At 25.6% G+C, this 12,772-nt stretch overlaps 1 protein-coding gene across 6 annotated transcripts; it reads right to left on the minus strand.

Annotated features, from left to right (window-relative positions):
* Positions 1-3,548: 3,548 nt before the first annotated feature.
* LOC113548226 (Golgi integral membrane protein 4-like) lies at positions 3,549-8,924 on the minus strand. Of its 6 annotated transcripts, none has more exons than XM_026948999.1 (12): positions 8,724-8,924; positions 8,450-8,638; positions 8,202-8,380; positions 6,712-6,837; positions 6,510-6,641; positions 6,354-6,431; positions 6,239-6,286; positions 6,048-6,149; positions 4,755-4,846; positions 4,616-4,695; positions 4,054-4,142; positions 3,549-3,727 (listed from the first exon to the last, which is right to left on the minus strand). In XM_026948999.1, the coding sequence occupies exons 2-11, from the start codon at positions 8,616-8,618 to the stop codon at positions 4,078-4,080; spliced, it is 1,071 nt and encodes a 356-aa protein (XP_026804800.1). In that variant the 5' UTR covers positions 8,619-8,638; positions 8,724-8,924; the 3' UTR covers positions 3,549-3,727; positions 4,054-4,077. The 6 variants fall into 6 exon arrangements, with proteins under 6 accessions (XP_026804800.1, XP_026804797.1, XP_026804801.1 ...); XM_026948996.1 differs by having other exon boundaries at positions 4,604-4,695; XM_026949000.1 differs by lacking the exon at positions 3,549-3,727 and having other exon boundaries at positions 3,962-4,142; positions 4,761-4,846; positions 8,724-8,923.
* Between the last annotated feature and the right edge of the window lie 3,848 nt (positions 8,925-12,772).

The raw sequence follows: 12,772 nt of genomic DNA on the forward strand, positions 1-12,772 counted from the left end.
TTTTTTCTAATGTAAGTTATTTAGCGAGTACTTTTCTAAAAATTTAAGTTGTCCTACTAAAGCCGGGTTTACACGTAACAATAAATTCCAGCAATTTATCGTAACGATCGAATTGTTTCGATTTATCGTTGTGTATAAATAGGACATAGTAACGATTTATTGGAATTGGAATTAGATCGGATGATTGATGCCGAGCGGCATCAATTTCTCCAAATCGTAACGATAAGTTGGATCATGTAAACATGTAGCAACAATTTATTGCTACAATTTGATTTAGTTTGCATTGGCCGTTCACGGAGGATAGTTCGCTGAGAGTCTCTCGTGTGGAGATATGGATTTTCTCATAACAGTGTCTTTTTTCACGATAAACGGAGAAACTAACTTTAACAACTCAACATAAGTCTCTTCATCCATTCTCAAATAATTTCGCCAGTCATTGGGTTCATTTCGTAATTCTCGCAATAAGTTTATATGCGAAAATTCCCTTTTCTTCAGCAACCATATGCGACTCCACTTTCTTCTTGGTCTTCGCGACTGTTTTGCTTTTTTCGCAAAAACAAACTAGATATAACGACCACAACAGTACTTCCTCCATGGCGAAAGCTAATGGCCAACTGAATTGTGATGAACCGTGGTCGACAAAGATTATTGGACAAGAAATTGTAGCGTGTAAACAATATTCACTATTTCGATTAATTGGTACAATAAAAACGACGATAAATTGTCAATCACATCGTAACGATTTATTGTTACGTGTAAACCCGGCTTAATGTTAAAGTAAATTTAAACAATTCATGTCAATATCAAGATTTCTAAATATAATGATCTTTATCTCTTTTACATTAAAATTCCCATTTGAATGAACTGTATACAAATAAAACCGCATTAAGTTGTAAAAATAAAAATAAAGACAATTTCCAACAACAACAAAATTAAAGTAGGTTTATATCATTAGAAAGCTGCTTTCAAACATTTCAAAATAGTATACAGTATACATTATAATATCCCCGGATGGACAAATAACATTCTGTCCGTAATAACCTCAGAATTAAATGAACAAAATCTCAATGGTTTTTCCAGGACTTCTGGCAATCTAGCAAGTTAGTGGCTTCAAATCACTTGAGGGTAGTGTAAGTATGATACGATTTCAGCTTAGATCTGAACGAATAACTAGCTATGTCGAATTTCAAATTAACACCGGTTAAGTAGGTAGTTCAAAAGAACTTTTGTTTGCATGAAAAAGCAGACACTTAATTTTATTATATAGATTTAAAGTAAAATATAAGTTTATGTTACCATCTCACACTCCTTAAATCGAATACAAATTCAAAAAATGATCATTATGTGTACTTAAAAATTCAAAAAATCTAAAAATCAGAATTTGAATACATTTTTTACTAAGGAAAATAATAGGGATGAGCTACAAAATAAATTACCCTGTACTTTTTTAATATTAGAACACCTAAACTGGGTTAATAAATTAGACTTATTAACAAATCGCCTAAACTTAAAGTAGGTATTTATTACTTAAAGTTATAACTAAAGACCGGATTTTGCATATAATGCATGTTCATATTTTTATAAGTAATTACATGCAGTAAATGAATTTACATCAATCATACCTAAATAAATAATATTACAAATTTTTATTTTGCCTATTTTGAGTACAAGTGCATATTTTCCATAAAAATGCATGTTTTTGCATTTTGCATATTACGTATACATTTAAATCTTTTAATTCAGTTTTATAAATTTATATACAATTATTATCTATAAATTTGGTCCATAACACAACAATTAAAAATATTTTTAAATATATAATATTACGTTTCCGTAGAATGTAGATCATTATTACTTATTAGTTGGTACTTTGGTAGGTAGGTAAGTACCTAATCCATTGCGTATTGATTTTCATATCAAATATATTTTTCTTATATATTTCGTAATTATATTATCGACTTATTGTCATTTGTCAATACTACAGAACTGGGACTAACGAGTGTAAATCGAAGTGTATACTGTATAGGTATATTGGTACCTAAACTATTTTAATAATTTCTTATTTCTATAATGTAGGTATACTTACCTACATTCGGCAATAGTCAACGTATTATAAAAACGTATTCATTTTATATAACATTGGTAGAAATCACTTTTGAACTTATCTAAAAATATAATGATTTAAAAAATTTTGTTAGATTTTAAAATAATGAGTGTTGTTTGAAGTTTGATAAATGAATCATTCAGTATTTAATTATGTACCTAGAATGCTCATTGCTGTGTTCACACCCTCTAACTTTTAACAATTAAATTATTCAAATTCTTAGATTTTTTTTATACCATTTAATGGGTGTTTAGTTACAATATTAACTCTTTTTTTTATAAATTTTAACTACACTATTATAAAAGTTGTCAAGCTGATAATTTTTATAAATATTTTAGATGATTTAAATTTAAATTGTACCAATTATAATAACATTAACAACTATAATTTATGTACATTGTATGTTCTACTAGACATATTATCATACCATTTTAAATGAATAATTAATTAATACAAATTTATTAATTAGCAGACAGCTAAATTTGTAACATCATACTATAACATATAAAAACACAACAAACTATTCTTAAATATTTAATTTATTTAATGTTTTTGGTGCTAGAACAGCTAGCATATTATTTCTCTTATCACAGAATAGGTACAAAGATAAATTAATTTAAGATACATAAATTATACGCTCTATGCTCTATGCTCGTATAGTATTATTAAGAAGAAGATGTCAGCACATTGTTTGTTTTCTCTCAGGTCCATATACAATATAGGCAAAATGCATTTACGCAAAATATTATTTTTTTTTGGATTTTAATAATCTCTAAATAAAATCTAAAATTTAAAATAGTATGACATTGATTTAATTGAATATTTTCTCAATTAAATTTATTATCTCTAACATTTTTGTAGTAGGTAACAAAAAAACTTAAATAACAAAAAAAAAAAAAATGATTTTGTGTGAAATAGGTTTTTTTATTTTTCATATGGACCAGAGAAAAAACAAACAGAGCATTGACATCTGCTTAAATTTAATTTTAAATAGTATTATATTATTATCATATTCTTATATAAATATTATGCCACTATTAAAAAAACATAATATTATGTTAAATCAATAATTTATAGTAATATATTATTAAATATTATACATACTTAAGCGTTAATTTATAAATTGTACAAGAGCATCGTCTCCTATAAAATAATTATATTAATTTATGAAACATTTTTAATACTCCAAAAAGTAACTCAAAGAAATATAAATTAAAAATAATACTATTGTAAAAATAATTGTTTTCTTTGTAATAATTATTGCTTGGAATCTGAAATATATGATTAATATTGAATATAATACATCGATACAACTCTATTTACTATATATTATAATAGACATTTTATAATGTTATATTTATTTACATTAAAATGAGAAAAAATATATGAAAGTATAAAACCATTTAAAAGGGTCTTAGAAAAAACCATTTCAATAAATAAATACTAATATTTTAGTAGTTCCAACCATAATTTAATTTAATAATTTGAGCTGGTTGAATAACCTTAAGTATGACACAATGGTATATTCTTTTCTTCTTTTAATAATAATAAAAAAATGTATAAACAATTACTTATAATCTACATAATAATATAGCTTTTATAGAAATAAGATCATTGAGTATCCTGTTAAATAAAAAAAGTAATACAATTAATACTTAATAAGTATTTTAATTTAAATATTTAAGTTTTTTTATTCAAAAGGGATAGGCAACTGGTGGCCAATGGTACCTTTTTAATCTGGCCGTGGTACATTTTTAGCATTTACTTGTATTTTATTTTATTACATTAACATTACAACATATTGTAAATATAAATAAATAAAAATAAAAAATAAATGTTGATAGTAAATTTTTTTTGCTTTCTATACTCTACAGCCTGCTAGATTTTAAAGTTTTAAAAATTAGCCCTCTAGTAACTGAGTTGCCTATCCCTATTATAAAGGTACATACTTTAAATTATAAATATAAATTAAATTATTTATTTGCATGTTGATGACCATCTTCTCTAGTATCAAAATCGTTCATATCTTCATCGTCTTCTACAAAAAAAATATTTTTATACTTACATTTTACATAAATGTGATAATTTTAATACTTAAAAGGTAGGTATATTAATTATTCTAACTAAATTTTGTGCATATAATTTATGAAACATTTTGATAAAACCTATTTATATATTAATTTTGAAATTCATTAAACCTACATTTATTGAAAAAATATGTAATTTTTAAAATAAGAACAATATGTGATCAACTAATATAATTATGTGACTTTCTTCTATTTGACACAAATTAACAAGTATTATATGTTTCATAGTCATTCAAAATTAGTAACATAATATCACATAAAAAAAAAATAAAAACACTTTACAAACAGACTAAAATGTGCACCTGTTCACATTAAACAGAATAATAAAAATCAAGTTAAGCATCTTCTAAATAGGTAAATCACATATTGTTCCTAATATTATTTCTGTTTAAATAAACAAAAGATAGCATACTGTCGATCTCACCATCTTCTTTGAAATGTTCTTGTTCATATTCATATTTATAAGAATTATTTTTTTGTTTTGATAATTTTTCTTCTTCATTACTAAAATATAATTTTATTTATAAAATTAATAAAATAAAAATTGTGTTGTTTGAAATAACCTATACTTATTTAATGGATCTTTCTTAACAGTCTCTTCTTGAGGTGGAGCAGGCATAGCTTTCATGGATTCATTTCCACCAACTTGAGATTCCTAATACAAACAAAATAGTAAATACACTCCAATATTAAGTAATTATAATCAAATATTTATTAACAATGTTAAAGATATGTTGACAGCTCTTTATTAAAGAGAAAAAATTAATGCAATTGAGGGGGCAAATTTCCTTACCTTAAATTAGGAGTTTTCCTGTTAGACTGGGAGAATAGTAATTAAATAGTTTTAAAATGTTATTATTTTAATATAATTATTGTTAAATTTATTAAGCAACTAACAACTAAAATTTTAAAAAATAAATTAAAAATTATACCACTATATCAAAACCTAAACCATTGGACGCAAACTGTATTTCGTAGTACTGAATGATTCTTTTATCAAACAACTCTTTATTTCGAAATGTAGTTACATTTAAAAAGAAAAATGTACATCTATTTATATAAATTAAATAAATGAATGTCTAGTCAAAATAAACAACATTTTTTAAATATTTTTTTTAATTTCTTACTTTTTTGAATAACATACATTTTTCATTTCATATTCTGAAGCAGTATATCTTAAAAGTATTTGAATACATAAAAATCAAAATTCGAATTAGTGGTTTATGAGTTATCTATAACTAATAAGTATTTAAAATTTAGGTAAACGGAATAATAGACTAACATTTTGTGAGTATCTCCATTTCACTTCGCTCTGCTCATCTAAACATCAAATACTTGTAATTTAAATATTCAGAATGTAAAATTAAAAATATACTTTGTCATTAAAGAAAGTAAAAACTTAAATTTATAATAATAAAAATATTAAAATATATGGCTTTAAAAAAAATAATATATTTTCAAAATGTTAATAGATTTTGAAATAATAAGTGTTGTTTGACAAAAGAATAATCCAGTATAATCCGAGTTATAAAATTGACAAATTATTAAACATTTGTAAATATATTTTTTTTATCTTTTTATAAATATATATATATACATTAATTAACATTTTCATAAAGATCAAAATTTTAAAAAGTTAATAATAATTTAAAATTTAAATATTGGAATACGTGGAATAACATATTATTAATATATATTGTAAATTATAAATTCTATAAAATAGATTCTCTTATTTAAAAAAAAAAAAACAATAAATTAAGATGGATTTATAAGCAGAATAAATGGTTCTTATAAAATATATTTTGGACCTTAACATTAACACTAGGTATCTAAAATTAATTACACTAGTAACCTACTTGAGTTGAACTAGTTTCATTTTGTGAGACCAAAACATTATTGGGTACTTTATCAGAATTGATATCCATAATAATAGGTTGATTAATTGGATTGGCTTCATCCTATCAAATATTTAAACAATACTTAATACATATAAAACAATCAAATTTAAAATAAAAAAAAAAATTTAGATTGTTTATAAATGTATTACATTTTCAATAGGTAATGATTTGTTTGTAGAAATCACTTTTGAACTTATCTAAAACAAATAAGAATGAGTAGTTAAATTAATAGTATCAATCACTTAAAATTGGATAATGCTATACCATTGGCGTTGAACTCTTAGCAGTAGCTCCATCAATTGCTTGTGGATTAATGGCTGGAGTTACAGAACCACTTTTCAACTAGAAAAAATTTAAGTAGAGTAATAGTTTAATTATGAATTATGATATATAATGATAAATTATTTTAAAATAACATACTTTTGTAACATTCATAATATCATTTGTTTTCTGAATAAATTTTATGTTTGAAGATTCACTTGATTTTTGTAAGTTATTATTTTGGTTATTTTCTAAGTTTTCTTTTTCACTTTCAGATTTCATTTTTTCATTCTTAAATAAAAATAAAAACAAATAAATTATATTTAATTATATTTTTGAAGTTAATAATATATTTACTAACCTTGAAATTTTGTATTCTGTTTTGTGCATCATTTAATTCTTGAATAAGTTGTTTATTTTTCTTTTCTTCTTCCAAGTATTTTAATTTCAATTTTTCTAATTCTTCTCTTAAATTTTTTTCTTCTTCCTTTAAATTATATCAAATTAATATCATACAAATTGGATATAAGTACCAATACAAAATTTTAAACAATATGCACATCTTTAAAAAATAGAATATCAAAAATAATATATAACATAACATCATTCATTTTATTAAGATTTTATATAAAGTTAAGGAAATGGTTTGCAGTTGTGAAGTTTCATGTTTTTTTAATGTATGGAGACACTTTTTAAAGCAAGAGAATATCTCAATCTTCAACTTTGAAGATTAAATAAGTTTGCTAGTACTTTTTAAAATAATAGTAAAACTAAAAAAAAAAACAAGAATTTTACACTATACTAGTTTACGACAAATCAATTTTGTTTGAATTGTTGTAAATCAATAATTTAAAATAAATATGTATCTATAGGCTTTAAATTTTCACCAAATATATATATTTAAATTATCATTTTCTTTTAGCTCAATTCTACTAAAACGTATATCATTAAATGGTATTTTCCTGTTACACAAGACAATCTTTTTTTTTGACAACATTCAAATTTTGTTATCCAAGACTACCAAAATGGTGCTTTTCTATTATACTACGGATATTTTCATGACAACCAATCACTGCTACCTTTATTATCGCAACCATCACGATTAGCTGAATGATATCCATGTGCTGTGTACTAGCGTCACAATTCACAATTGTTATATCTATTATATTATTATATATATCTATAATTACCTACATTATTAGTTTTTGTAATCTGATGTTTCTCAGGTGATGGATAGTACACTATTTTTCAGTAGACTAATCTAATAAAAGTTGTGGTGTTTACTGTTTAACTAATGTTGATATGGGCATATGGTCTCTACCTAATCGTACACCAAGTATGGCTATAGCACCTATGACATGTACCGTGTAAAATATATTATAAATGATTATTTCTTTGTTTTATATACCTATATAATTCAGATGTGGCCATCTCCATAATTAAAAAAAATATCTAAGAATTAAATATGATTAAATTCTTAAGAGGACGTTGTACATGCGGGTGCGACATCCTCTTAATATAAATAAAAATAAGGTAGTTTATGATAATAGGAAAGTGTGCTTATTTTGGTAGTCTTAAATAACGGAGGTATAACAGGAAGATACCCATTAATTTCTATTCACAATATAATTTTGAAAATATTTAAACTTATTTTAAGCTTTATAAAGCATTCTACCAAACATAAGTATTGATTTTGCTATCATATAATGATGATTCACATAATTTAAGTACCTCATCAATAATCTGATTAATTATTAAAAAAAAAAATTATATTTATTAATCGAAACTGAACTGTGCTCTACTGACAATATTGCTGATAATTTTTACACATGTTACAAAAATATATTATACCTGTAATACTTCATGACTTCGTTCTATCTCATTATATCGATTCATAGAGTCAACATTTTGTTTATCACGCAGCTGTTTCTCATCTTGAATTGCTGCATTAAGGTCCTCCTGCGTTTTTAAATGTTCATGTTTTTCTTCTTCTAATGACCTCTCTAATTTTAGTTTATGTTCAACGATAACTGTGAAATTACAATATACAGAACTGATTAACAAATTAGTTTGTTAGTCATCCTGACTACTGATGATACCTTGTAATTGAGATGATATTGACTCTAGCTGATGCGTGCATGAGGAAGCTGTATGACGGACACCATCTAATTCTACTTGCGTTTCATGAAACACGTACAGTACAGCCGAAAAAACCAAAACCATGCAAATGAATCCAATAAATCTCGTTTTGCCTCCTCTAGCCACCATATTGCAAAAAAACTTTGTCGCTAGAAAACAGAAATTACAGTTTATATTAAAAAAATAAAGCAACATCAATAGCATTATATTGATCATTCTAGTTTCTTTATCTACCTTCAAAGTGTCTATACAGAAAGTATCTATAATTCGAATCGTCAATAAATGTTTTGTATATTATATATTATTATCTGTGATCCATATTCAAGGCAGTAGGTACTACTCATAAATAGAAAAAAAATACTTGAATGAATAAAATAAATATTTGTTTTTCGAGATGAACGATTAATTAATTATTGTTGGTTTTTTTTTATCAGTACGTTGCCAAACGGTGGAACACCAAAAATATGATTATTCTCTCGCAAAACCCAAAAAGTTATTACGAGATAGCGCCCCTTGTAACGATACCTCTACAACCTTACCCACGATGACGAATCAACCGTATACCTATCATATTTTGCGCATAGTCTATTTACCTGTACCAAAATATCGTACATCGTTAACGCAACAATATTCTAAACAGAAGGGTATAAAAATAATTTTTGGTTGAAAATTCAATGATTGTCATAAATCATATGTAATAAACTAATAAATAATAAATATATACAAACAATTAAAAATAAATTTAATTAATTCAAATGAATTGTAGTCATAATTGTATAAATGCATATATATATATAGGTATACACAAGTGTTCATTTCATTATGGTGCATTACTGTTATAGTTACAAATTTACAATCGTACAGGTTACGTTTTAATATCCAATAATCTACTATCCAGATACATGCGATAAAAATCGATTGGTCACCCGTACACTTTAGTTGTAAATCTCGTCGTGTAATTACTAACTTATTAACTAGGTACACAAAACACTTAAACACAATATTACTACGGTACGTCGGTACATGTATATTTTAAAACAGAAACACCTAGATACCTATACAATATTTTAAAATTAAATATTACAAGAGTAAATGTGGGGATATGCGAATTTTTAAGATCAAAATTTGAAACAACTAGCACTTTTAGGTATACACTTTTTTTAGTTCTATTTTTAAATAATATTGATACGCAAATGACGTATGAGTGGTGTACGACCTTTTAAACAGCCGACGTGCAAACGATGTATAAGGTATAACACGTTAATTATAGCCCAAAAATTGAACGATGCACGCAACTGTCTTACAAAAAAGGTCAAAATTAACAATAGTGCGATGCGCACGAATCACGTTTAAAGATATCTCAAATCGTGGCCTTAGCAGTTACCACTGAATAGATGTATAAATTAATTATTTTAATTATTTATATTATAAACATAACTTATTTTGAGGCCTTAAAATAGAATTAAAAATAAATATATGTATCCAGTGCCGCAATTGAAATTCTTGAAGCCCCGAATACAATAAATATATGGTTCCCTGAGCAGCTAAGATCTACGACTTATATGTGTACGTAATATTTTTAAATTTTTTATCTTTTAATGCCGATAAAAATTCATGCCGTGTTTTCTAACGAGTTGAACAAACTATTTTTTAACACATTTGAACGAAATTGGTTTTCATAATACTATGCATAAAACATGTTCTTTAAAAGCTAAAGTGGCTCATCTAAGGGCATGCTAAAGCATCTAAGTGCACTGGAAGTAAAAAAAATATGGACATTCGGCCAATTGTTAGAGAAAAACTTGATCATTTTTATAATTTTGAGACATAATATTGCGTACTGTGTAATGTAGCTGTGTGGGTAAAAGAAACTATTGTCACAATAATAATTAATATTTATAGTTTTTTTTATAATTGGACTGAAATACATAGATACCTACGTAGGTTATAAGCGAGTAAATAAAGTCACATTCTCACGATTGATGATATAGGTACTTGGCCAATATTTGGTATTGACGGTATTGTCGTATTGTCCGTACTGATTAGGTTAATACTTGCCAAGTCGTCGAAACGGTTTACTTGTGCAATATTAATAATATTGTTGGTCACTATATTGTGACACTAAAGTGTACGCTTCCCTATGATTATTGGTAAATGTGACACAAGTCAAAAGTAATATAGGTACCAATACCAGTCATTGGAAGACTTTATAACTCAACTTATAAATTATTTGTTTAATTATTAATTAATAATGTATATACTCAAATTACTTGTCTATTTCATATTTTGATCATTGGTGTATTTGGCAGCACACTAGTTGTGGATAAAATGATGTGTGTGTGTGTGTTTGTTGTGTGAAGGAACAATTTTATTTCACATATTTTATGTATTTTTAATTACGAGCTATTATTGTTTATTCCTATTCTTCTAATTTTTGACGAACGAAAATACATGGATGTTATAATGATAATATTATTATATAAGTAGTAAGTACAATGGTACAGTACACATTTACAAAGATTTGTAATAGTATTATTTATTTTCTAAAATTACTTTTGTTCATACCAAAATCAACTGAGAATAAAAATTCTAAAAACAAAACAATCCCATTCTTAAAATTATCCTTAAATTAATTATCTTTTTAAAAAAATCTCTGATTTGATCAACCCTCCCCCCCTCAAATCACACTGAATAATGAAATTACACCATTGATTGGCCATGAAAAACTATTTTGAATAAAATTAGTAAATTATTAAAACTGAAAAAATACTCGATGTCCATGAACTGTATTTAAACATATCTATTAATAGGATGCGGTAGGCAGCACTATTTGTTTTAGCTATCCGGCTCACGCGCAACATGACAAATTTACATTCAGCAGATACAATTTTGTGTTTAACTATATTATGTAAAATATTATAATTTAAAATGCTCATAGCTCACTTTGAAATTAAAATATCAATATCAATAAAAACCAATGAGGTGCCCAGTTAAATTTTTTATATTAAGTTTGATAATAGGTGAATTCATTATAATATTGTCAAACTAGTAAATTTGTCGGCTAACTGGGATGTTGATGAATTGAGATTCGGCGATACTGGTTTAAACCATTCACTGTTCGCAAGCTCCGTTTAAACCGAGATTGTGCCTTTATTACAAAAAACTTCAAACAAGGCGCTGTTTATTTTGTTGAAATCCTGTTCTCTTAATATAATAATATATCCGTAAAATGAAACAAATATAAAACAATATAACCAAAGGCCAAAGTAATAACACTAACAACGGCAGTTTTTGTGGGACAACAAACAATATTATCAGTGAAAAATGACAAATCATTAGAATACAACTATTAAGTCATAATCGCACAGCGTAATAATATTATTATAAACCCACACGACCGTCATCCTTTCTATCGAAACACCTCATCTATCAGACATATGGACTGTTACAGTGACGTTTATATAAATATAAATATTGAAATAAAATTTCAGGGGGGTTAATTACTACCACCATAGCAACTGTGGTAAAGGATTTACTACAAAAAAGTCCGGTACATCGTACGTATAATATGATAAAATAAAATTACGATATGATGTACAGTTAAACTTACAATTAGTATTAATATAAATTGTAACTAAATGATTTACCTGATGGCTGCCGGCTGATGAAATTAATAAATAATATTTTAAGACGTAAGTAGATACCAATATCGGAAATATTAAAAAAATATACTGCTTAACTTTTGGCTGCATGTAATAATCAAATACTATTGTTTTTATCTTAATTATTTAGTTTGTCGAGTTTTACTCGTTAGCCTATAGGTACATCCAAATATCCAATATTGCTAATATATAGATATCTATACTGTAATCTAACGAATAGGTAACTGAACAGTTGTCATTTTTGTCAGTTTAGTTCGACATTTTGTTGGTTAATTAGTAAGTTGCTCTCGAAGAAAAAAATTTCAGAAATCGTAAAGGTCAACGAAAAAAACACCAAAATAGCTGTGGGTGGTTATTCATATACCCTTCAACATATGTTAGTAAAAAAAAAAAGGTGGAAATGCAGTAAGGAAACAAGGTATAATTTCCCGGGAATACTATTTAACTTGTCACAAACCGAGTCAGATATTTGCGAGAGTTGTAAGTCAAATACCAGCCGAAGAATTTTTTTTAAAATATATATATATTTTTTTTTTTGACGATAGTTAAATAAGCTGATTAGTCATAAACTTATAATATTAGAAGTATTACTAGTAATATTATTATTGTTATTAACATTAT

The sequence above is a fragment of the Rhopalosiphum maidis genome, chromosome 1 (genome assembly GCF_003676215.2).
Source record: "Rhopalosiphum maidis isolate BTI-1 chromosome 1, ASM367621v3, whole genome shotgun sequence".
Taxonomy (NCBI): domain Eukaryota; kingdom Metazoa; phylum Arthropoda; class Insecta; order Hemiptera; family Aphididae; genus Rhopalosiphum; species Rhopalosiphum maidis.

What these genes read in the sequence shown, in the direction of transcription:
- LOC113548226 (XM_026948996.1), bottom strand. Translation starts at nt 8,618, where the DNA reads ATGGTGGCTAGAGGAGGCAAAACGAGATTTATTGGATTCATTTGCATG. An exon ending in ATATTATGAATGTTACAAAA is followed by an intron (nt 6,432 to 6,509) that starts GTATGTTATTTT and finishes AATTTTTTCTAG; the next exon opens with TTGAAAAGTGGTTCTGTAAC. An exon ending in CTAAGAGTTCAACGCCAATG is followed by an intron (nt 6,287 to 6,353) that starts GTATAGCATTAT and finishes TATTTGTTTTAG; the next exon opens with ATAAGTTCAAAAGTGATTTC.